The 27729-nt window shown below is 39.8% G+C and overlaps 1 protein-coding gene and 1 non-coding gene across 3 annotated transcripts in view; one reads left to right on the forward strand and one right to left on the reverse strand.

Annotated features, from left to right (window-relative positions):
* The window catches only part of Mnat1 (MNAT1 component of CDK activating kinase), a 158587-nt gene that overhangs the window by 99274 nt on the left and 31584 nt on the right, over positions 1–27729 (reverse strand). For both annotated transcript variants that reach the window (XM_040742941.1, XM_040742940.1), the window contains exons 2-3: positions 8140–8292; positions 5468–5541 (exon numbers count right to left, since the gene is read on the reverse strand). In XM_040742941.1, coding sequence (XP_040598875.1) covers positions 5468–5541; positions 8140–8292 — 227 coding nt within the window. The remainder of the gene's footprint in view (positions 1–5467; positions 5542–8139; positions 8293–27729) is intronic.
* LOC121139661 lies at positions 7850–7956 on the forward strand. Its single transcript, XR_005876562.1, has one exon. It is a non-coding gene; the product is annotated as a U6 spliceosomal RNA (small nuclear RNA).

Genomic DNA, 27729 nt, shown 5'->3' on the forward strand with positions numbered 1-27729 from the left:
ACAAGACAGAAACAATAAAAAATGCATTCCTACAACTTTCATTACTTTTTTGTGGGAGTGGGGGTTTTGTGTTGGGTGTGGAAGATGGAGGTCAACTTTAGGGACCACTTTCATGATGGCCATCCACCGTCTTGAGACAGGGTATTTCACTTGCCTAGAAAGTGCCAAATAATAGAGGCTGGTTGGTCTCAAACCCCATGGATCTGCTGTCTCTGCCTCCGTAGCACTGGGATTACAAGCACAAGACAGCACAGCTCACCTGTTCACCTGGATCCCAGGGGTCCAACTCAGGTCCTCATACTTGCACAGCAAGCACTTTGCAGACTTCCCCAGCATTCCAATTTGCATGGTCTTGATTAACACCATTGAACTTCAGTGTTCAAGGTCACATTTTGAGTCATCTGTCTATTCTTTCTAACTCACTTATACAATCAAATCAGTAAATATTCTCTCTAAAATGTCTACTATGCCCACCACTACTGTCTATTCTATATTTCCTTATTTCTCATCCACACTACTGAAATGGTCCATTGCTGGGATGTGGTGGTGGCTGCCTTTAATCCCAGAACTCAGGAGGCAAAGCCAGATCTCTGTGAGTTGGAGGCCAGCCTGGTCTACAGAGTGAGTTCCTGGACAGCCAGGGCTACATGGAGCAACCCTGTCAGGTGCCTTTAAAACCTCACTGATTCACTATGAGATACAGACTAAATCTTACTGACAGCCAAGTTTACAGAGCCTATTTTGTATTTATCTTTTGAAAAATTTTTATTTATGTATATATAAGTATGGGTGTTTTGCCTACATCCATGTTTATGCAACTCATGCATGTCTGGTGCCCTCAGAGTCAAGAAGAGGGCTTCAGATCTGCTGGGACCAGAGTAACAGACAGTTGTGGGATACCCTCTAGGTGCTAGGAATCAAACCTGGGTCCTCTGAAGAGCAGCCAGTACTCCTAACCACTGAACCATCTCTCCAGCCTTTTTAACAAATAATAATCTGTATATACATGTAGAGTACAATGTGATGTTTGGTATAGGTATATACACATGCAGAATTATTACAGCAAGCTGATTAACAAACCTATCATATCACATGCTCTTTTTCTGTAGTGGGACCATTTAACAGGTGGTATGTAATTGTGATTTTAATTTGTATTACCCAGATAATTACTGATGTTGTGCAGTGTTGCATATACCTGTTAGCTATTTGTTTTGCTTCCTTTTGAGAAATGTCTACTTGTTAATAAGGTTATTTGTATTCTTGACATTGAGTTGTCAAAGGTTCTTGTACATTTATTTCAGAGATGTGGTGATGTGAATGAGATGTCCCCAAAGCCTCAGACATTTGAATGCTTGGTCCGAGCTGCTGATGCTGTTTAGGAAGGCTTAAAAGGTAAAGCCTTAATGGAGGAAGTGCATCACTGCAGGTGAGCTTTTAAAGTCTCTTCCCATTCCCAATGTGTGCTCTTTGCTCTAGATGTGAGGTTCAAGATGCGAGTCCTCAGTTTCTGCTCAAGTTACCATGTCTACTGCTTGTTGTCATGCTTCCCATGATGGTGGTAGACTTTTATCCTTCTGGGACAGTAAGCAAAACAAACTCTTTCTTCTAAACATTGCCTAGATTGTGGTATTTAATCACAGAAAAGGAACTAAAACAGAAGCTAATAGTAGCTGTATGGTTTGCAAATGTTTCTCCTGTTCTGTGGACTGTTTATTCTATTGTCTCCTGTGCTCAGTGAAGCTTTGTAGTTTGATAAATCTTCTCCTCTCCTCCTTCTTCTCTGCTTTCCTCCTTGCCTCCTCCCTCTAGATTATTTTTACTTAAAACACATCAAAATGCACAGTTGTGACAGTTGGTCTTAATGTCAGCTTGTGACAAATTAGACACATCTGAACAAGGGGCCTCACCTGAGGAGTTATACTGATTACCTTAACAGAAGTGGGAAGACCACACCAAATGTGGGCGGCATCTTCTGGTGGCAGCCCAGATTTTAAAAAGGAACATAGCAGAGAAGATTCCTCACTTTTTGCCTGCTTGCCCTCCCTCTTGCTAGAAGTGAATTACCCTGCTGCTGCTGCTCCTGGCAATTCCTTTGTCGATATTAGAATCAGCATTTCCAGGCTTCTATCACTGACTGAGGAACAGTAGCTCTCCAACAACACTCTAGGTCTTCAGCACCAGACTGAGACTGCTGAGGCCTTGTGGACTGAGCAACTACTGAGCTGTCAGCTTCTCCAGTGTGAGGCGGCCATTGCGAGACAACTCTGATTGTGGAAAACTGTCCATTCTTGATGACCTAGCAACTACAGGTGTTGCAGCCTCGTAGATGTGAGACAGTTATTGTTACTATTTCAATGAAAGCTAATTTAATTATATCCCATACAATGAATTAGTACAGTTTTCATTCTATTGATTCTGCTGATTCTGTTCTTCCAGAGAACCCTGACGAATGCAGCAATGTGGTACCGTGAGTGAGAATGGCCCCCGTAGGCTCATATGTTTGAATACTTGGTCTCCAGTTGGTGGAACTGCTTGGGAAAGATTAGGAAGTATGATCTTGTTGGAGGAGGTGTGCCAGTGGAGGTAGGCTTTGAGGTTTCAGAGACTCAAAACATTTCCAGGGTATTCTCTGTCTTCCGTTTGTAGATCAACATCTAACTTTCAGCTGTAGCCCCTCCCGCCATGCTTTACTCCACCATACTGACTCTGACCCACTGGAACTGTAAGCCCAATCAAACTCTTATCTTTCATAAGTTACCTTGGTCATGAGGTGTCTTCTCAGCAATAGAAAAGAAACTAACACAAGCAATCGATCTCTAACAACATTATACTGCCAATGTCTAGTCTTTAGCAGGAGCTCAGCATTTTATATAAATTATCTACAGTGCTGTTCCACTTTTTTAAGGGGGGCAAAAACAGAGTTACATAATTTTCCCAGCCTTATACATTATTGGACTAAATTGTATAAAATAATAAGCACAATTGACCTAAGAAAGCTTGATCACTGATGCAAATAACTCATGGTATGTAGCTGAACTGGAGAGCAGAAAAGAGATGTACTTGAGGACAGCTTTTAATGGATGCATTTACTATGCATCAGTATGCTTTGGCATGAGACAGCACAATCTATGGAAGGACAGAAATACCAGTTGCTCCAATGAGAAAATTAACTAGATAGACATTGGTTCAAAGTTTCTATATTCTATACAGATAATCATTTTCAAATCAAATGCACTGGTCTATAGGTTCACATCTAGTGAAGCATTGCTGGGTAAGATGGAGGCTTGCTGGGTAAAGTGCTTGCTATACAAGCACAAGAACCTGAGTTTGGATCCCGAGCACCCACATAGAAACCAATCACAGCAACATATACCTCCAACCCCAGCACTGGCATTCAGAGACAGAAAAATCCCAGGGGCTTGCTCATCAGCCAATATAGCCAATAGGTGAGCTTCATATACAGAAAGAGACCCTGTGTTTCAAAAAAGAAAGTGGAGAATGACAGAAAATGACACCCAACATTGACCTCTGGCCTCCATATGGAGAAACATAGGTTTATATACCCACATGCACATATACACAGAGAAGGAGAAAATAGGCCAGATGTGATGGTGCATGCCTGTAATCTCAGACTCTGGGAAGCAAAGGCAGGAAGACTTTGCAAGTTCAAAACCAACCTGACCTCCATAACAATTATCAGAAAAGCATCCAAGGTCACAAAGTGAAACTCCATCTCAAAGAAAACATTACATGTCATATAATCACACTATCCAAGCTTTCTCTGAACTATTACTAGTGCCTACTTCTAAACACGAACTTGTGGGCCCTGTGTTGCTCATTCCTTCAAATTAGTTCACCTCACAAAAACATACATAAATAGGTTCAATCAGAACTTCATGAAAATCAAGGTCCCCTTGACGTTTCATCCCTTAAACCTGGTCCACAGTTTCTTTGCTCTTCAATTTCCTTTAGCTACCTAGAATACTTGGTTAGAACTGCAACTGCATATTCAATTTGCCCTGTAAGAACTATAATCTCTTCTCCCTTCTTCTTATCACCAGAGTTTTGACGAGTCACATTGATTTCAGTACACAGTTTCTTCTTGACAGCAATTCCCCTGCTTGTTCTATACTGAGCATCTTGTCGGTCTGTATCTAATGTGCCCATTTGTATCAGCATTCACGATCCTCCCATCGTCTTAGTCAAACCCACAGGTACTCATGGCTGCTAATGTATACAAAGCACATATGAGTACACTGAGAATGAAAAAGCAACAGTTTTAAGGTACTAAAATATATCAGAAAAAAATTTAAGTTATGTTCTGCACATGCTTCTACTGTGGCATAACAAAAAGCTTGGACACTTTAGAAAAGTCTTGTTAAGAAACAGAATCTAGACTTTCTCAGAAGGAAACTTTTTTTTAATTATAACATTAATACCTAAAGAATTTGAAATTTTTAATTTGCCACATATAAAAACCTTCTAATGATTCTTTTTATCATATTTTAATAATACAGTTATGAATTTGGAGAATAAAGAGGTAGCTGTTTGATACTTAGAGTTTCAGTCTAATTTTTATAAACTACATCTTTATATCACTTCCAAACCTGTACTTTGTAATAAATGCATCAACATTTTGTTTTGTATTTACTTATTTAATGTGTGCTTTACATTGATTCCTTTAGTGCACATGTGTGGTGATCAGAAACTTGGGGGGGGGGTGCTCTCCTTCCATTTTGTGGCTCCCAGAATGGAACTCAAGTCTTCAAATGTGGTGGTAAGCTGAGTCACCTCAACAGCTCCAATTATCGCAACTTCAAAAAGCATAATTTTTTAAATCAATACAGCACAACTTCCATACCTTTTTAACAGTTCTGAAATTCTCTTTAGCAAAATAGAAACAAGTTTCAATCCCTAGCCAGCACTGAAAGTGAGGGACGTAAGCAGAGAAAACACACTTGTGAGGAGAACCCGGTATGACTAATCACATTGGAAAGAAGCACTGAGATCATTCTACCTCTGCCTGGGAAACACTGACAGTAAAATGCTACTCCACAGTCACCTGCTTCAAAGTATTCCCAACCTACTATTCCACAGAAGCATAAACAGTAATAAGCATTTTATCTTCTGTTATCACAGACAAAGTTAACAGAGTTGCTACAAAGCAAGTCAAACTATTTCCTTTTGCTTACACTGCTTGGTAGAGTTGGTACATGCAGACACACCCTTCTTCCCCGCTAAAAAGTATTCCCTCTATATTAATTTCTCTAAGACAAAATTACTTAAGAATTCCCGTTATTTTGTATGATTTAAATTTGACAAGTGTAAATTCCATTGCAAAGGAAAGTAACCTATAAACATCAGCTACCAAAACAGCTATCAGGAGCCTTTTGTGTGAGACACTGTCTAGGCATCTAAAAGATAACAGCACAAGATCTCAAGGCTAGCACATCAAATTTAAACCTACCAATTTCCTCCACTTCTTCCAGGAAATCATTATACTCTCTTAGGCTAGGAAAATCTTCTTCTCTTTTATTGTATCTACAGAGAAAAAAATCAAAGTATTATATATCATTGTAGACCATTTTATATAACCAGCTTGCTCATCCCCACTTAATTCATGCATGATATATAGAAGAGATTGTTTACTGTGTAAAATATTGTTTTCTTGATGCTAGGCTTATAACTAGACCAAGAATGTAAGCGGGGTTTGAGGGAGGTTTTGTTGGATTGATTTTTGTTTGGGTTTGTTTTGGCTTTCTGGGTTTCTTGTGGGGTGTGGACGGTTGACTTTTGTCCATGATAAGCATGTACTCTACCACTGAGCTATGCCTGCAACCCAAAAACACTGTTATGAAAATTCTTATGATTACAGAGAAGGCATAGAATCAGGAGAGAATGCTATCACATGACAATTCTTAAAGGACTTAAGGCAAAAAGAGATTTAATGAGGTGCTCAGGGAAGTGAAATGAACTTAAGTAAGACATAGCATTACAAATTATTATTTACTCTAGTTATTAATTCCAGAAAACTGGAGCTCAAATGAAAAAAGACTCAGTTTCTCATGACAATAGTGACCTAAAAAAAACATGTCACAAAATATATAAATACTGGACTGTATGTGTGAATAATAACTGAAAAGGTTACGTAGAGATCAGAATGAAAAGATGAGTCCTTGAAGTAACACAAGTAAAGATCAGCTGGCCACCGATGAAGCATTATTGATGCAGTACCTAGGAAGATGTCGCCCAGCCATTAGTCCCATAATAACTGAAAGGGGATGGAGAGTGGCTCAGTGGTTAGGAGCCTGTATGACGCTCAGGAAAGCAAAATCATGAGGAAAGGAAACAGGAATGACATAGCTCTTTCTTCTGCCTTCCTTCTCTGTGCCCCTTGCAAAACTTCCAGCAGTAAAATGCGGGCCAGAGTATCTGGGGTCCACACTCTCCATGGTGTTGCAGGCACTATGAGGAAGGCTTGGCGAAGAATTTCCCACTTTCAGTGGAAAAGAAGCGTGGCCACTGGCTCTGAGGACCTGGTCCTTTAGATCTGGATTTGCTGCACCTTTCTCTCTCTCTCTCTCTCTCTCTCTCTCTCTCTCTCTCTCTCTCTCTCTCTCTCTCTCTCTCTCTTTCTCTCTCTTCCTTCCATCCTTTCTTACTTTCTTTTTCTTCCTTTCTCTTTCTTTCTTTTTGTTTATTTGTTTGTTTGTTTTGGGTTTTTGGTTTTTCGAGACAGGGTTTCTCTGTGTCTTTGGAGCCTGTCCTGGAACTCGCTTAGTGGACCTGGCTGTCCTCATGCTAAAAGAAATCCACCTGTCTCTGCCTCCTGAGTGCTGGGATTAAAGGTGTGTGCCCCCACTGCCCAGCTGCACCTTTCTTTATAGTAAGACACTAACTACTTAAGAAACAAGGATGTTTAATTCACTCTTTTAACAAATATAAAGAATGTTGAAGAGGTGTCATCTCTTAAAAACTGGAGCAAACTCTTGAATGCTTACACTAGATAAGTTTATAAATAAACAAATAACATGAAAAAAAAGAAAGAAAAATGAATCTGTACTACTCCTGTGGGGGCCTGAGTTCAGTTACCACAGCACCCTCATCTGGTAGTTCACAATTGCCTACAACTCAGCTCTGGGTGGGTCCAATGCAACATCTGAACTCCCAAAGCACCAGCACTCAGATGTGCATGCCCCCACACACACTCCCAAGGCAGACAATATCCAACTACAACAATCATTTTTGCTAGGCGGTAGTGCTGTATGCCTTTAATCCCAGCACTTGGAAAGCAGAGGTGGGTAGATCTCTGTGAGTTCAAGGCCAGCTTGGTCTACAGAGTGAGTTCCAGGAAAGCCAGGGCTACACAGAGAAACCCTGTCTCAGGAGTTTTTAAAAAAAAAAGAGTCAATTATGAGTTAGCTGTGCAGCTCAGAAGCAGCGCATATGCTTAGAGTACCCAAGGCATTGGGTTCAATCCCCAACATCAAAAAAAAAAGTATTAATTTAAAAATAATAAAGCACCCCAAACAAAAGGGCAAATAAAATGAAACTCAAAACTAACAAATCATAAAAATTACCAAACTAAAGTATAGTTAATACTTCAGTGTCTCTAAATAAGCTTCAAAGTGAAACTTAAATGTTACCTCTTGGGTCCTTATAGCACATTTGTTTTGTTTGCTCCTATATTTTCTATCTCCTTAATATCCTACACTACTAGTGAGTCTCATGAGAACAAGGGCTTATAGCTATTGTACACATTACTTAATTACTGCAAATACATATAACACAGGTTAATTAAATAATAAACAGCAAATGAATAAACTGGGAAAACACCAAGAAAGTTCTTGTGTTTGCTTCAGCAGCACATGTACTAACACTGGAACGATACAGAGAAGATTAGCATGGCCCCTAAGCAAGGATGACACACAGATTCGTGAAGAAAGCTTTTCTGTAACAAAGGTTAGATAACACAGTTACTATAAAATTAATAAATTTTGTAAAATAAGCATATAGATGATTTTATAACTACTTTGTTACTTGCCAATCTGTTCAAAATTACATGAGCAAATAATGATGACTACTGACATAACTACTGAAGTTTTCTTTGTTGGCCAATCCCTTGACAATAACACTTACATCTTTAGCACTTTTTTCCGAATTTCAACCTCCTTGTCAACGGTGGGATCTTCAAAGAGCTGTACCCTGAAGTTGCTCTTTCTCAGTGGAGTACCACACTCAGGACAGTTCCCAGCTCCTCTCACGAACAGTAAGTCCACACAGCTCTCACACCTATAAGGAAACACATGCAGCAATGGTAGTAATAGTAGCTAAACAAGAAGAGGTCAGGAATATGAAAGGGAGTTGAGAGAGACAGGAAAATTGCAGTAGAGAGAGGGAGGGATGAAATGATGTGAATACAGTACCCAATGGATGAAATTCTCAAACATAAATTAGTTAATTTGACAGAAAACATAGCACTCAAGGTAGTCTTAACATCTACAAGTTTCCACAGTCTGCCCTTCAGGGAAGGATTGAGGACGAGGGATGAAAATGTCATGGCTACTTACAATTTTACAAAAAATAAAACTTTGCAATATCACTTTTATTTGGTGATAACTTTTCAGACATAGATAACTGAAGAGAAACCAGTTATAGAAATGTAAAAGTAAATAAAGTGAGTGAATTTAACTAAGAAGATTCAGGAGTGGAAACAGAAGAAATGAGAAATGAAAAGACTCCCCAATGCACTGTCACGTCTCTTTCAAAATACACTGAACACCCCAATTCAAAACCCCAAAATGGGACTGGCAAGTTGGCTCAGTTAGTAAAGTGCTTGCTGTGCAAGTATGAGAACATGGGTTTGGACTTCTTGCATCCACATAAAGGCTGGGTGTGGTGGTGCTCTACTGTAATCCCAGTACCGGGGAGACAGAGACAGGGGGATTCTTTGATGCTCACTGACAAAATGGCCTAGATAACCTGTGAGCCCCAGATTTAGTGACAGATCTTCTTTCAAAACATAAGGTAGAGAACCATTGAAAAAGACATCCAACATTGGCCTCTGCCCGCCCGCCCGCCCACACACACACACACACACACACACACACACACACACACACACACACACACACACACACACACACACAGAGAGAGAGAGAGAAGAGAGAAAGAGGGGGGGAGGTATGCTGGAGGCAAATTCTGAACATTAAAACATTTTAATGTTGCCATGATACTGAGTAGGGAATTCCACATAATAAAATTTTGTTTCATATACTAAATTATTGAAAATATGATATAATATTAATAGTATTATATAGTGTCAACAATGACATTATACTTTTGGGGTTTGTATATATAAGAAACAAATATATACAAAAGTGTTTAAGCTGGAATCTCAACCAGATGCGGCAGTACACCCTATGAATCCCAGAGTCAAGACAAGACCAGAAATTCAGTGTCATCCTTAACTATTTAGCAAATTTGAGGCCTGCCTGGGGTATAGTATGAGATCCTGTTTCAAAATAATAGAACTAAAAATATTTTTTCAAGAAAACTTGAATCTTACTGAGCTTCCATCCAGCACTTGGGAGGCAGAGGCAGGTGGGAGGAACCAGTTCCTGCAAGCTGTCTTCTGACCTCCACATGCACACCATGACACACATGTGAGCACACACATACACATGTGTGCATGCACGCACGCACACACACACACACACACACACACTAAATGAATATAAATTCTAAAATCCTAATGATAAACAAAAATTTCACAGATCATAGCAGTCATTCCCAAGATCAACAAAACCTTAGGGAAAAGACACTGTGAACTTGAGGGTAAAGAAATATCTCATTTCTGCTATATCTTGAGGTTAGAAAAAATTAAACTCAACTACAGAAGTTGGAAATGGACATATTTTAACCAGCTACAGACATTGATAAGAAAGGAATCATCTGAAATATTTGAAAGGTACAGAGTCTCAAAAATGTCATATTTCAAGGTATCAAAGACTAGATTCAATTAACAATTCAGCTATTCAGAGTATTAAATACCTTAATATTTCTAAAATAGTCACATTTGGGGCTGGAAAGATAGATTTGCTTTATACAAACATGAGGACCTGAGTTCAGATCTAAGGGAAGAGTTGGGCATGGTCACATATGCACCTCTAACTCCAGTGCTGTGGAGAGTGGAGATGAGGACTATCACCTAGCTCCAGGGTCAGTGAGACACCCTGTATAGAGTGACAGAACAGGACACCCGACAGCTTCCTCTGATCTCCAAGCAAGCACAGGGGTGTATGCACCCACAGATCATGTGCATACACTACACACACATATATCGTACTCAACAAATACACATATAATATACTCATACAAACAAAATGAATAACAATAAAGCATAAATATTTCTTAAAGTGTTATTATATACTAGACATATATTACTTGTGTTTAATCAATTGTACATTTCCACTTTTTAAAAAACCTGCCTTAATCATTTCCTGGTGGTAAGGAACTGGGTGGCCAACAGCTTGCAGAGCAACATGTGCTCAAGCTTGGTTGTGACTACTGCAATACTCTTAGTCCCTGTGCTGTTGCTGTGAAGAGACATCATAACCATGGCAACTCTTACAAATGAATGCATTTAATTGAGGCTTGAGACATGCTAACAGCTTCAGAGGTTTATCCGTTATCACTGTGGCAGGAAGCAGGAAGCACACAGCAGAAATGGTGATGCAGAAGTAGCTGAGAGCTACATCCTGATCTTCTGGCCAAGAGGAAGACTCTGGGTTTGGCATGGACTTTTAAAACCTCAAAGCATCCCCAGTGACACACTTTCTCCAACAAGGCCATACCTCCCAATCTTTTCAAATAGTGCCACTCCCTGGTGCCCAAGCATTCAAATCTAGAGCCTGCAGGGCCATTCTTACTCAAACCACCACAAATGACTATCTTAACCCATGATTCTCAACCTACGAGAAAGACACACTGCGGGGTAGGAAAAAAAAAAGGATGTAAAAACTACCAGAAGTGGACGGAAAAGCGGGTCAAGGGCCTGACTGACAAAACACCAGCTGCATTTCAACAGGGAAAGATACTTCCAACTCCATTCTCTGCTCCTCCTTAGGCAGAGGCTATGATCCTGCTTCCTACCAGTCTCTGGTATGATACCCACTCCCCGTATGACAGGTCTTCCCATGATGCCAACAACGGACCCTCCTCCTCCTCCTGGAATAGAGCCAAACATGGGAGCCCACATGCCCAAGATGTCTAGGCCTCCAAGATGTCATGCCCACTGGAATGACCAAGCTAGATAGAGTAGACGGGTTTCTCATCAGCTTTGTTTCACTTATTTATTCTCTTTCACCAGGAAGTCTTGGTGCTGAGCCTGAGTGTTTCCTAGTTGAATGATAAAGAAGGCTTCCCCCTTCCTAGTAAAGAGAATAGTTTTGAAGGGGAGAAGTAGAATAAAAATTACAATTTTCATTTGAATAATGAAATGTGAAAATAAAATTATCAGCTGTTTTAGCTTTTAAAAAACAGCTTCAAAGCCAAAAATAATTAAAGCAGCATTGCTGTGGGGTAGCTAAGTGTTAAAATGTGTGATCAGAATAAATGAGGTCCTAGGTTCAATTCCCTGAGTGCACTCCCTCCCTTTTCAGAAAAGGGTAGAAAAAAATTGCTTTTTCTGAGGTGTATTTATGTGTGCATGTTTGCCTGCATGAAGGTATGTGCAGCACAGGCACACATGGTGTCCACAGACATCAGAAGAAGGTTGGATCTCTTGAAAACAGTATCATGAACAGCTGTGAGCCACTATGTGGGTGGAGCTGAGACCAGGGCCCCTGCATGCTTTTGATGGCTGAGACATCTCCAGCCCCAACAAGCTACTTCAGAATTCTCTTACACTGTTCGATATTTCATCTATCTATTGCTTATTTACTTAATTTATCTGGGGGCTGGGAGCTGAAACCATGGCTCTCATTATGCTAAGCGCATTGTCTGAATCACATTCTCTTTCTGAGTTAGCCTGCAGAAAGAAGACAGAACACCCTTACTGTTTAAACAACATGAGGTACACAGAGAAAACACAGCTTCAGCTCATCCTGCTCCACATCTCACTCCTAGCAAACTGCTGGTTCTGTTTATGTGGGCACATCTTTTTCTACATATTTAAAACCTATAGGCATGAAAACTAGACATATGAAAAGAACATAAGGAAAGCTGATAATTGCTAGTTGTATTTCTCTGGCAGCAGAACCACCAGGTCAGCAGTATATGGGCAATCACTTGCCTACAACATTCCTGGGATTCTTTCAAATAAAATCTTATATTTTACAGAACACAGAAAAAATGCTGAAAAAGTCTAAAATTGTCTGTTATTATGTATACTTCCAAAGACGTATTTAAGGTTTTTCTTTTCTTTTTTAAAGACCAACATGGCACCCTCTCCTTTCCCCTCTGGCATTTACTAATGTCAGATTTTATTTTATTTCATGAAAAATTGAGGCCAGGAGTGGTGCCCATATCTGTAAATCCAAGAGTGTGGGATTTACAGTAATATTAATTACTTTAAAAACCAAAGCTAAACCCACATGAAGAAGATTGAGTAATGGCAAAATAGAACAGCTAAGCTGAACACTAGCAAAACATAGAAGGTGAGACAATGGCTGTGACCAGGGATTCTTCTCATGGCACCAAACACAGTAACAAAAGAAAAAGAGAGAGACCATCTGAATTTTATCAGACTTTTTTTTTTCAGTTGAAATTTATATTAGAAACAAGGTTGCTTCACAAGTCAGTTCTAGGTCCCTCTCCCTTTCCCTCCCCTCCTCCCGTGCCTGCCCCCAACACCCCCCCCCCGTTATCCCCTCATTCCCCCAGAGAGGGTGAGAGAGAGAGACAGAGAGAGAGAGACAGAGAGAGAGAGACAGAGAGAGAGAGAGAGAGAGAGAGAGAGAGACAGAGAGAGAGAGACAGAGAGAGAGAGAGACAGAGACAGAGAGAGAGAGAGAGACAGAGAGAGAGAGACAGAGAGAGAGAGAGACAGAGACAGAGAGACAGAGAGAGAGAGAGACAGAGAGAGAGACAGAGAGACAGACAGAGAGACAGAGACAGAGAGACAGAGAGAGAGAGACAGAGACAGAGAGAGAGACAGAGAGAGAGAGAGAGGCAGAGAGAGAGAGAGACAGAGAGAGAGACAGAGACAGAGACACAGACACAGACACAGAAAGAGAGAGAAAATATTTGTGCAGCAGAGTGTACAAGCTACAAAATGGAAAGGACAAAGATAAAGGTCTACAGATCAGGAACAAAAAGATAATAAAAAACATTAAAACTCAAAGTAGACAGACAAATCACCAAAGATACATGAAGAAATGCTCATGATTAGTCATTACAGAAAAAGCAAATTTAACTGTAACATCATTTTATTCGAACAAAAGTAACTATAATTTTTTAAATGTGCAAGTATCAGCAAGAATAGAGAGAAATCCAATCCCTCAAACATTACTAGTGTAGATGTAAATGAGTTCCCCTGTTTCGGGAAATAGCTTGGTGGTTCCTCAAGAAGTTGAATAGGATTTATTACATGACCAAGCAATTCTACTCCTGAGCAGAAACCCAACAACAGGTGCTCAAACAAATGCATGTGCAAGCACGTTCACAAACAGCAGTGTTCAGAACAACCAAAAGGAAGGCAGAACCCAAATGTCTACCAACAGATGAATACAAGAACCAGCTGTGGTATGTAAACACAATTGAATCATTCAACCAGAGAAAGAACTTTAGAAAACATATGCCAAGTGAAAGGAGTAAGACTTTACAAAAGGCCACATATTACACAATCCTGTTTTGTGCAAGATACAGAACAGGCAAGAAAACAAGCTGGGGTTACTAGAAATGGGGATTTAAAAATACCTGCTTAGCAAATGAAGGATTTCTCTTGGTGGTGATAAAAATGTTTTGGAATTAGAGAGGTGATGCTTGCACAACACATAAATGTATAAATTGCAGTGAATTCTCCATTGTAAAATGGTTACTTTTATGTAATTTATTTATATTTATTCATTTTGTGTGGAGTTTATTAAGACAGTGTCTCACTAATCTAGGCTGGTCTTGAGTTCATTATGTAGCCCAGGCTGACCTCATGGTAATCCCCTTGCCTCAGCCTTCCACCCATTCCTAGGATTATTTGACATGAGTTACCATGCCCAGTTCCGAATTTTGTTTTCATTTTTAAAAACTGATAGACAGGCCAGGCGTGGTGGTGCACACCTTTCATCTCAGCACTTGGGAGCCAGAGACAGTCAATTCTGTAAGTAAAGGCCAGTCTGGTATACAAAGTGAATTCTAGCACAGGCTCCAAAGCTACAGAGAGACCCCGTCTCAAAAAAAAAGAAAAATCACAGAGGTGCAGACATGCGTTTATTGTCTCACCTGCTTTGGAGGCCAATGCAGGAGAATCACCTTAGTTTAGGAGTTTGAGATTAGATTTAGGAACACAGCTAGAAGAAAGAAAGAAAGAAAGAAAGAAAGAAAGAAAGAAAGAAAGAAAGAAGGAAGGAAGGAAGGAAGGAAGGAAGGAAGGAAGGAAGGAAGGAAGGAAGGAAGGAAGGAAGGAAGGAAGGAAGGAAGGAAGGAAGGAAGGAAGGAAGGAAGGAAGGAAGGAAGGAAGGAAGGGGAGGAAGGAAGGGGAGGCAGAGGAGGAGGGAGGGAGGGAGGGAGGGAGGGAGGGAGGGAGGGAGGGAGGGAGGGAAGGAAAGATAAGTGGCTTATTCAAAATTTAACATCCAAAAAGCACTTGTCTCTTAGGAAAGAATCCCTTTAGCCAGAAGCGCTTATTGAGGAATCTTTCTTTTTTCCACAGGAAACTTTTCAAGAGAGAACAACTACAGCCTCAATGCTGCAGTTATTTCCTGGCCATTACTGGCATCATCCCACTCTAGAGTCCCTTCAGCCTCTGCCAACAGCTCCTGGCATGGCAACTTGCTATTATGTTTACCCAAACCCTTATCTCTAAAAGCCCTAAAGGCCTGGTTCCACACCCTTTTCAGGCTGTGTCTTATACTTGTACATTTAGCACAGTAATGGGTTTAGCAGCACCAAGAGACATTCCACTGGCTCCCCTGAGTGCCAGACTTATCCTTCCCTGAACCCCTCATGATGATGAAGAAAGTCAATTACCATTGCTAGGATGGTGACTCCTTTGCTTCCCTAGTAACTTTTTGGCACAAGGAGCCCCAGGTGACTAGACAACAGGCATGTCTTAAGCCCCCAGTGGGACATTTCCCTTCAAGGAAACAGGACCTCTAAGCTAACATAGTTACATGAATGGGAAGCATAAAGGTACCAAGTGAGAGCACCCTACTCTTACCTGTGTTCAAGGACTTATGTACTATATCTGCTGAGGACACCCAGTAGCCATATTCATAATGCCCATATTCAAGATATATAAGATCACTGAAGGATGCTGTCAACTCCTGTAGAAAATTGCCTCCAATCAGATACCTCAAAAAATTTTTTCTGTTTTAAGAAAGCCTTGCCCAGGATGTCTTCAAACTCACCGTCTGCTTCTGCCTCTTGAGTGGTAGATTACAGGTGTGTGTGTCACCAAGCCTGGCTTTCAGCTGCCTCTTTGTGAGACCAAAATATAGCTTCTTTATCAGTCAGAGGATCATGGATAGAGCAGCACTGAGTTAGGCCAATAGATTCATGAACTGAGGCTCATTGCCTTAGTCCTTTCCTATAAAGTAGAACTCTTGGCAAGAAACAGTATAACAGTAATACTCAAGATCCCACATTGGTGGATCAAACAGTGTAAACCATCAGAATGTAGCACTGGCTGTGGACAGAAAATCAAATCTATATCCAACACGGGTGTTAAACTCAGACTACATGCACATCTGCACTCTGCAAGCAGAGGAAGGCACAGTTTTATGTTGTCCCTTGACTTTCCCTACTGAGGCCAACTAGAGACCTCTGCCAATTACCATGTATGAATATCCTAACTATACATCTAGGAAGCAATTAAATGACTACCATGTGAGAACAGAAACCTACTATGAGCTAGACTTGAGTCAGGAATCTATTATACTCATCTGAGTCTTCTACAGCTCTTCATCCTAACAAGGAGGAAGGGGTGAACATTTGTCCTGAGATTTTTAATGTCAATTCACTCTATTCACAATCATTATTCATAGGTTTGCAGCCCACACTCACTGAGGCTATGTGGCCTTAATAAGATGGAATAGTGAATCTGGACTCTGTAAGAACCAAAACCAGCACACACGGCAAGATAGGTTCATGCTATGGTCTAAATCTTGAATGTCCTGCAAAGACATATGTATTAGGGGAGTTTGTCCTCAGTCTATGGTGCTACTGAAAAGTCATAGAACCTTTAGGAGGTGGAGCCTAATGAAAGGAATCCAGAGAGAGGACTCCAGGTCCACATGCTTGCATGGCAAGCACTTTACCTACTGAGCCATCTCACAAGTGCCTCTCTATGCTTCTTGGCCACCATGAATAAAAGATCTCCACCATGTATTCCTACCATGATGTGCTGCTAGGCCACCATAGGCTCAAAGTTCAGAACCAAGAAACCAAGGACTGGGACCTCTGACACTGAGTCAAAATAAGCCTTTTATTCTTTTTAAGGTGATTTTTCTCAGATATTTTGTCATTTCAGAAAGCTTATGTGCAAAGCTCAATAAAGAGCTTGAAGAATAAAATATATGGTAATATGGTAATCCTTGAGTGCAGCCAATAGAAATGAACTCTCAGATCGCTCCTGGAAACCAGCCCATTAAATTCAACCAAGTAGCATTACCATATTATATGAATACTACACTTATTGTCATATACTTTGCTTCAAACTCTAACCTTACCACTAGAATATGTTTGTAAAGATAACAAACATCCTGTTACTAATGCAGTATTTTATTTCCAGCAGATACCTGATGACACAGAAACAGATTGTATAGTCAACAAAGCTGGAAACATAGAGGCTTGTATGTGGAGAGAATCATAATCCCATATATACTGTGGAATGAGATTAGCAGGGAGATCACAGGTTAACCATAGGATTTTACAAGTTCTTATATAACCCAGCATGGTGCCACACATCTTTAATCTTAGCACTCAGGAGGTAGACACATGTGGATTTCTCTGAGTTCTAAGTCATCCAGGTCTATATAGCAAGTTCCAGAGCAGCCCCCACTGCATAGTGAGAAACTGCATCAAAATAAAATAAAATAAAAATCCTCTATAAAAGTTAAAAAGCTAAGGAAGACAGCACACACTTGTAATTATGGTACTCAGGAGGAAACAGGAGACAGGATTGAGGGTCAGCCTTGCCAATTCAAGGCCAACCTGGGCTACATGAGAACCTGTCTCAAATAAATAAATGAATTTTAAAACTGAAAATGTTAAAGGTTTTACAAATATGTAAAAGTACATAATATCAAAACAAATGCCTGTATCTGGGTTCATGTGTATGCTTCAAAATAAAAAAGTGGGAAAAGTCATCTCCAAGTGATGAGCCTACCTTCTTTTTAAAAATGCTGTATGCAAGCCAGTGGAATTATAAAACGAGAGAAACACACACATGATCTAGAGAGCTAAATTCTTAGAGTCATATCTTCACTTATTAACTTTTGGGGGGAGGGGGACTGCTGAAATGGCCATCAAATTGAGGGCTTCACACGTGCTAGGCAAGTACTCAACCCCCGAGCCACACCCACAGCCTCAGTTTCTTAACACTATATAGTTCTTAAACTGTCTCAAATCCAGTATGCTTGCTTGCTTTCTGTCAGTCTCTCTAATATCTACCACTTATGTGACAGTGATCAGAGGAAGTATTATACATGCGCGCGCGCGCACGCACGCACGCACGCACGCACGCACGCACACACACACACACACACACACACACACGCGCGCGCACACACACACACACACACACTGCAGACACTTGAACCAGTACTGTACTAGAACTGGAACCTACCACATTTACCTCAGTTATGGAATACTCATCACTCTCCACACTCAACAGTTTTGGATTACATAACATATCTGGATTACGATATCCCTACTCTCCACTGTTGGCAGCTCAAGCACACTCATAAATGAGCTAACCAGCATCCTTAATGTCAATGGTTTTTGCCTACTCTCTTATCTACCCCTTCCCTACCCTTACTACACCTTCAACCTCCCATCTTGCCATTGGTAGCTGTCTCCCTTGCAATCCCTGTGCTAAGATTCCACTCACTCAATACCTCTTCCTCTTTCTCAGATGAGTTGCACTAAGTATGACCTTTGATTTCCCACGAACCTCCCCCACAATGACCCTACCACCTTTCCCTCCCCTCGGGGCCCTAACTTCATGCTTACACAAGCTTGGATTGCCATCTACCACCACAACCAGTCTCTACAAATGCACTTTCCTCGCTTCTCCCTCCACTCTCCGTCACCTGTCCCATACATACCTGAAGCCATAGAACCTACCCATCTGAGCAGCTGAGTTTTGCTGGAGAAAATCCTCGTAGAATCTTACAGCCTGAACTCATACAATCAACAATGCCAGACTTTCCTTCTAGACTAAGTATATTTATTTCCCTATTCTCTGAGGAAAATCCTTTATGCTTTCTTTTCTCTCCCTGTACTTACACTTCCTGATCTAACCTCACTCAGAGCTGGTGAGCTAGCCTTATAATAAATTAATAGAGATATGATGAGGCGAAAACCACTTCATTTCAGAACACTAACTGCATCAGTCCACCTGTCTCTGTGCCCATACTAACGGCACTACTTCACAGCAAACCTTCCCATCACTTGTGCCTGTAGCCATTCACTCACCTCTGTTGAAGTGCTTTAGCATTCCAATCGTCCCTTCACCTGCATTATGAACTACTGGGTTGTTCTTAATGGCATACAAACAAGCCCTAATATCAAAAACTTACAAAAGCAAAACAAACAAAACCCCGGATTCTGTTCTTTTCCAGCTACCACATAATGTCTCTGCCCTCATTCAGAGACAAATTACTTAAGGAAGAGTTGTCTATACAATGTCTTCACTGCCCCCCCCCCATCCCATGATCTCATTCTGATTAGTTTTGCTTTCCTGACTTTCCAGTGAAACACTCTGTGGTGTGGTGTGGTGTGGGGTGGTGTGGTGTGGTGTGGTGTGGTGTGGTGTGGTGTGGTGTGGTGTGGTGTGGTGTGGTGTGGTGTGGTGAGTGCACGCATGTGTGCGTACGTGCATGTGTGCAGACCAGAGAACTATTCATGTCTTCCTCTATTGTTCTCCCCTTTATTTTCCAGACAGGACTCTCGCTGCCTTGTTTGCTAGGCTGGCTGGCCCTAGACCCTAGGGATCCTGTGTTCACTGCAGCACTGGGCTGCAAGTGCACTGTTTTGACATGGGTGTTGGAGAGCCAACTCAAGTCCTCATGCTCAAGCAGCAGCGCTTGGCCCACGGAGCCATCTCCCCTGCCCCCACTGAATTATTTCTCATTTTACCAATATTCTCAGTTTTGCCAAAGCCAATGATTAATTGGTGGAGAAGAAGTATCTTTTCTCTACAGCAAACAATGAACAGCATTAATGTAAATGACCACCTTCTACAGGTGGGAACAGATTGTGACCGCAGACTTACCCAGTTTCTGTCTTTTGCTGACTTCTCTGCAAACAACCTGGAAGTTAGTGTCCCAGAGTTACACCCTTAGCACTCTTCCTCCTCCTAAAAGACCATATTCTATGTAAACAGTTGTAAACATGACTGACTCTCTCAAGCTAGATTCCAGCCTATACCCTGAACTCCAGAATCCAGCTCAAGTATGGCCATTTTTCTAAAGTTGCCTAACAAGAACAAGACAGATTCTTGATTATTCTACCCTCTTCTATCTGTTTCATGCTGAGTATTCCCAGCTCAGTAAACACCACATTGCTACCCACTTGTTCCAGCCAACAACCTTGGGAGCTTCCTTAGATTCTTTCTTCCTGCTTTCCCAAATTTAATTTATATAAAGCCTGATTAGCCCAACAGCTAAAGTAAATGCTAAAACAAACCCAATTTTATCCATCTCTGCTGTAATACTCCAGTCACTAAACGTTCCTACTGGTCCCTTACATCCACATTATTGTCCTTCAAACCTCACCCACTTCCCCTCTCCCCCAATTTTTAAGTTAACTTATCCATGTATTTATTTATTTTGTGTGTTTTGACTGTGTACCAAATGCATGACTGGTGCCCACAGAGACCAGAAGAATATGTCAGATTCCCTATTGTGGTGCTATATTATTTATGATTTAATAAAGATTGCCTGAATATCAGAATGCAAAGCCATAAAAGTTTGGTAGTGGTGGCACACATCTTTAATACCAGGACTTAGGATCTCTCTGTGAGTCCAAAGCCACTCAGATCCATACAAGACTGAATCAGTCTAAAAGATAATTAGAGCTCATGCCTTTAGTCCCCGCCAGAGAGAGGTATATTAAAGACATGAGCCTAGTGATTCAAGCTGTATTCTGAGATGTAGTCTCCAGCCACATTTCAGGCAGAGGTAGATGTAAAAGCTAATGACTGGCTGTTATGTTTCTCTGATCTTCAGCTTGAAGCTTGAACCCCAATATCAATCTCTGGGTCTTTTCTTTTTTGTGTTACATTTGACACCCAAAGTGGGGCTCGAACCCATGATCCTGAGATTAGGAGTCTCATATTCTACCAACTTACAGATGGTTGTGAGTCACCACATAGGTGCTGGAACTCGAACCCAGATCCTCCAGAAGAGCAGCCAGTTCTCTTAACCACTGAGCCATTACTCCAGTCATGCTAACACCAAAATTTTCTATGTAACAACTAGGATAATCTCTAAAATGAAAACTAGTCTATGACTCAATATTGTCTTGTGCTAAATAGCATAAAATACAACTATATCCTTGAAGATCTTAATAGATGGATCCTGTACCTCATTTTGCAGATTCACTTCTATCAAACTCCACCCTTCTTATTTCCTTCCAACATAATAAAATCATTCATGTCCTAGACACCTATCTTCTCTGCTAGAAGACTCTTCCTCCTAATCTTCCTATGGCTGCCTCTTCTCATCAAATGAAATGTCATTTTTGCAGAAATCCTAGCAGAAAATACTGGCAAAGACAGAAAAATTAAATTTTCACAGAGAAGTAGAAACTATACAATCTCACTAGAAAACAATATGGTATTTCTTCCTATTATCAAATATTCACATTACCTAACGATTCTATCCTGGATACATCTTAGAATGACAACCTTAACACTATAAAATAGATAAAAAAAAACTTGGAAGGACTCATAAATACCCACCCCTAGCTGAGAAACTAGTGACAGTTGATGGCTGCTATGGGAGGGGCAGTTAGTTTTCATTAAGGGTGTGGTCCCTGGTAGATCAACTATGCTAGATGGCCCCACACACATACAAATATGGGCAGCACAAAATGAACTCAGTAAGTTTATTTTTTTAAGACATGAACTTGGGGTGTGAGCATGGATCCAGCAAGAGTTAGAGGGAGAAGTGGGGAGTGACTATGATAAAAAAAAATACATAGTATACATATATAAAATTCTCAAAGAATTAAAGTATTACTGAAAAACTTTGAAAATAACTATATGTCCATTAACAGATAGATAATGAACTGTGATATAGTCAGGCAAACATCTAGTTATATGTTAGTCATAAAAAAAGTGAATACAGACTAACCCAATGGGTGCAAAATGAGGATCCATGCTTCTGTTGCATCCAAGAGTAACATCAAAGATAGACATCACCTCAGGGTAAAACAATGGGATTCCAGGCAAAGGGACCTAAGCAGTAAGCTATCATAGCCATTTTAATATAACAAAATAGACTTCATCCCAAAACTAATCATAAGACAGTTAGAGAAGTATACTACATATTCAACAAAGAAAAAAATGCACCAAGAGGACATTTCAATTCTTAACATCATGTACCAAACACAGGGGCAGACAAATTCTTAAAGGAAGCACTACTATAGTTTAAATCACATATTGAACTCACACATTGATAATGGGAGACTTCACTACCTCACCCTCGTCAATATACAAATTATCCAGACAAAACCAAACAGAGAATGTTAAAGCTAATTGAAATCATAAACTGACTGGACCTAACATATTTACAGAACATTTCACCCAAACACAAAAAAAAAAAAAACCTTTTTCTTATAGGGAACTTGGCCCAAAACATACTATGAAACAAAACATGTCTCAATAGATACAAGTAAATTGAAATAACACCCTGCATCCTATCAGACCACCACAGATTAAAGATGGATATGAACAACAAAAGCTTACAGACTCATGGATACGGAACAACTCTCTACTGAATAAAAATAAAGAAATTAAATACTTTCTAGAAGTCAATGAAAATGAACACACAACATGCTCAAACTTATGGGACATGATCAGAGCTCTAAAATTCAAGTTCATAGCTCTAAGTGCCTACATACAAAACTGGAGAGATCTCACAGCAGCAATTTAACTGTACACCTGAAAACTCTAGAACAAAAAAGGAGAAATCTGACCCAAAAGAAGTAGATGGCAAGTAATAATCAAACTCATGACTGAAGTCAGCAAAAGAGAAAAACAAAAGAAAATACAAAGAATCAATAAAACAAGGAGTTAGTTCTTTAAAAAAAATCAGTAAGATTGGCAAATCCTTATGCAAATTAACTCAAAGGTAGAAAAAGAGAGTATCCAAGTTAACAAAATTAGAAATGAAAAGGGGGACATAACAAGAGACATCAAGAAAATCCAAGGAATTATAGGACATACTTTAAAACTCAGTATTCCATCAAAAAGGAAATGAATAATTTTCTCCATACATACCACTTATCAAAGTTAAATCAAGGTGAGATGAAAAAATTTAAAACAAACCCATAACCCCCAGTAAAATAGAAGCGGTTGTTAAAAAAAAAAGTCTCCCAACCAAAAAGAAAAAATGCCCAGGGCCAGATGATGGGGGATGTCCTTCTGTGTATATGTTTCTCTTGTTGGTTAAAGAATAAAATACTGTTTGCCCAATAAAGGCAGGAAAATAGGTGGAACTAGGAGACAAGGAGAATTCTGAGAAAGGTAGGCAGAAAAAGATTGTGATGGGTGATGGGGTTAGGGCACAGACACCATGAGCTGCCAAAGGAGAAATAGGTCCAGGCATTCTCTGGTAAGGTAGAAATACATAGATGTATAGAAATGGGTTAATAATTAAGACAGAGCTAACCAATAAGAAGCCCTAACCATCCGTCAACAGTTTAATAATTAATATAAGTCTTTGTGTGTTTATTTGGGACTGAAGGGTAGCGGGACCTGGTGAGACAAGAAAGCCCAGCAACAAAATTCTACTAGACTCTCTAAGAAAAGTTAATGCAATACTCCTCAAAGTACTCCACAAAACAGAAACAGAAGGAACACTGAACAATTCATTTTACGTGGCCACAGTTACCCAAATCACACAAAGACCCAACAAGGAAAGAGAATTACAGACCAATTTCACTTATGAACATAGATGGCAAAATTCTTGATAAAATACTTGTAAAATGAAACCAACACATCAAAAAGATCACCCAACATGATCAAGCAGGCTTCATCCCAGAGATACAGGGATGGTTCAACATAAATAAATCTATAAATGCAATCCACCATATAAACAAACTGAAAGACAGAAATCACATAATCATCTCCTTAGATGCAGAAAGGACATTGACAAAACCCAGCATCCCATCATGATAAAAGTCCTGGAAAAATAGGGATATAAGGTGTAGCAAACTTTCTTGTCAGACTGTCTTCAGATCGCCAGCCCCAAAATAACAACACAGAAACTTTTTATTAATTGTGAAAATGTGGCCTTTAGCTTATACTTGTCTCAAACTAGCTCTTATAAATAACTTAATTAATACATATTTTTTAATCTACATTCTGCCACATGGCTCAGGTATCTCTCCTGAGTACACAAGGTCTGACTTGCTCCAAGTCCACTGGCAAAATTTGCGCCTGGATTCTCCCTCCTCTTCCTCTCCTGCCTAGCTGGTTGACCATTCAGCTCTTTATTAAACCAATCAGAAAAGTCACCATGGCAAAGACATCTTCACAATGCACAAAAAGATTATCCCATAACAACAAGGAATATGCTTCAACATAATAAAGACAGTTTACAGCAAGCTCATAAGCAACATCAATTTAAATAGAAAGAAACCAAACAATTCCACTAAAATCAGAAACAAGACAAAGTTGTCCACTCTCTCCATTCCTATTCAATATAGTACTGGAAGTCTTAGCTAGAGCAATAAGATAACTGAAAGATGTAGAGGGGATACAAATTGGAAGGGAAGAGGTCAAAATATCTTTATATGCTGATAATATGATAGTACACATAAATGACCCTAAAAATTCCACTGAGAAACTTCTACAGCTGATGAACACTTTCAGTAAAGTAGCTGGATACAAAATTAACACACAAAAATAAATAGCCATCCTACATACATGACAAATGGACTTAGAATGAAATTAGGGAAATAACACATTTCATAAAGCCTCAAAAAAATAAACTATCTTAGGGTAACTCTAACCAAGCAAATTAAAGACTTAAATGATTTAAAACTTCAAGACAATGAAGGAGACTGAAGAAGACATCAGAAGTTGGAAAGATCTCCCATGCTCATGGATTAGTGGGTTAATATAGTAAAAATGACCAAAAGCAATATACAGATTCAATTCGGTTCCGAACAAAATGCTAACACAATTTTCAGCTCCATATGGAAACACAAAAAACACAGAATAGCTTCTGGAGGCATCACCATCCCCAATTACAAGTTTTACTACAAAGTTATTATAATAAAAACAACATTGTTTTGGCACAAAAAGACATGTTAATCATTGGACTCAAATTGAAGACCCAGGCATAAATCCAATCCACACAGTTATGGATGTCTGATTTTTATAAGGAAGCCAGAAATATACAGTGGAAAAAGAAAGCATCTTCAACAAATGGAGCTGATCATACTGGATGTCTGCATGTAGGAGAATCCAAACAGATCCATACTTATCACCATGCACAAAATCGATCCAAATGATCAAAGACTTCAACAAAAAGCCAGACTCACTGAACCTGATAGAAGAGAAAGTGGGAAACAGCCTTGAACTCACTGGCACAGGAAAAGCCTTTCTGAACAGAACACCATTAGCACAGACACTAAGATCAACAATTAATAAACAGGACCTCATGAACCTGAGAAGCTTCTGTACAAAAAGGGACACTGCCATCTGGACAAAGAGGGAACCAGAAGACAGGAAGAGATTTTTACCAACTATACATCAGAGAGAGGGTGAATATCCAAAATACATACTAAAAAAAAACTAGATATCAAGAAAACAAATAACCCAATTATAAAATGGGGTACAGAAATAAACAGAGAATTCTCAAAAGAGGAAATTCAAATGGCTGAGAAACAACGAAATGTTTGATATCCTTAGCCATTAGGAAAATGCAAATCAAAACTACTTTGAGATTCCCTCTTAATTACATCTTTCAGAATGGCTAAGAGCAATAAAACAAGTGACAGTTCATACTGGCAAGGATGTGCAGTAAGGGGGACACTCATTCATTGCTGGTGGGAATGGAAATTTGTGCAACTACTATGGAAATCAGTGTGGTGGTTCCTCAAGAAGATGAGAATCAATCTACCCCAAGATCCAGCTATACCACTGTTCAGTATATGCATAAAAAATGTTTCACCCTAGCATAGAAGACATAGCTCAATCATGTTCACTGCTGCTCTATTTGTTATAGCCAGAAACTGGAAACAACCTAGATAACCCTCAACAGAAGACTGGTTAAAGAAAATGTGGTATATTTACACAATGGAGTATTACTCAGCCATATAAAACAATGAAATTTAAAGTAAATGGATAGAACTAGAAAAAAAATCATTCTGAGTGGAGCTATCCCAGACCCAGAAAGACAAATATGGTATGTATTCACTTATGTGTGGATATACTAGCTGTTAAATCAATGATAACCAAGCTACAATCCATAGAACCATGGAGATTAGGTACAGGGGGGTGGGGGCAGATAAATCTCATTAGGAAAGGGAAATATAATAAATATTTATGGATGGATGGGTGGGGCTGGAACCGGAAGATCAAATGGGTAGGGGGAAGAAAAGGGGGATAAGGGAGGAAATATTGAGAGAGACAGCTAAAATTAAGAGTTATTTGAGTAGTAGTAATGGTAAATGATTACCTAATTTGTTCTGGTATAATAAAAACTTGGAAGTCAGAAATTGAGATAAAGACCTGAAAAATCCAAGGAAAATGGAGCAGCTGACTGACCCTCTCTCACAGGAAAATCACCCCCCAACACAGACTCTTTCTGAGTCTCTTCCCGTTATCTCTAGCCACCCTGCAAAGTCCTCCAATAATTTTATGGCTAGTCCTGTCAGCCAATCGCTGACTCCACCCTAGATTAAAGGTGGTCTTGTTGGCACACTGGACTGCCTGAACAGACAAGTGTCCTGTCTACAAGATATGCTACGGCAATGGTGGCACAAAGCTTGTGGGCGTAACCAACCAGTATGTGATTTGATTTAATGCCCACTCCATGAGATGGAACCCATACCCAACACTGTTCAGGTGACCAAGAACAGAAACTTGATAGCCCAGAGGCTAGGGTAAAACAAAATACTACTGTTCTAAAACAAGCAAACAAACAAAAAAAAAAGCAATAAAATTACTCCTAATGACATTCTGTCACACACACAGATTGTGCCTTGTTTGCAGCAGATGAGAACAAATACAGAGACTCACAGTCAGACATTACATAAAGAGTGATAGACCTTGGAATGTCTCATCAAATCCCTCTCTTTAAGACTCATGAAACCCTGTGGAAGAAGAAGTGGGAAGAGTAGAAGAGCAGAAGGGATGGAGGACATCAAGAAAACAAGGCCGTCGAGCAAAGCTCACATGAGCTCACAGAGACTGAGGCAGCACGCACGGGGCCTGCACCTACCTACACCAGGTCCTCTGTGCCTGCATTATGGCCTCCAGTTTAGTGTTTCATAGGACTCCTGAGCGTGTGAGCAAGTGGGTCTCTGATTCTTGTGCCTGCTCTTGGGCTCTTTTCTCTTGCTTGTCTTGCCCAATCCTGATAGATTAGCTCTTGTTTAACTTTATTATATTTTAATATATTTTATTTTTTGTCTTCTAATGAGACAGAGAAAGGAAGTAGATCCAGATGGAATGGGAGGTGGGGAGGAACTAGGAGTAGAGGGAGGGAAAAATCATAATCAGGATATATTATGTGAGAAAAAACTATTTTCAATAAAAAGGGAAAAGTGGCAAAATAATAATAACTAGTAAATATAAATAAATCCTTTTTAAAAATACTAAATAAGACAATAAATATAGAACCTTCAGTACTATACCTGTGATACACTAAACATTTCTTCAAGAATAGCAGTAGTTTTCAAAACCTTCCGAGGGTGTTCTAATTCTCCTCTTGTCCCAACTCCTTTTAATAAATTTGCTACTTCAAAAAGTTACAAAAACTCTGTACGGACATATCTTGAAAATTCCTGCAATTTTCCCTCCTCTTTCTGAAGACCACGCCATTTATAAAGACCATAACAAAATTGTAATAAGTGAAGCAAGGCTTTTAAATCAACCAGAGAGGGGTTGGG

This window comes from Mesocricetus auratus, unplaced genomic scaffold (genome assembly GCF_017639785.1).
Source record: "Mesocricetus auratus isolate SY011 unplaced genomic scaffold, BCM_Maur_2.0 Super-Scaffold_15014, whole genome shotgun sequence".
In the NCBI taxonomy this organism is placed as follows: Eukaryota; Metazoa; Chordata; class Mammalia; order Rodentia; family Cricetidae; genus Mesocricetus; species Mesocricetus auratus.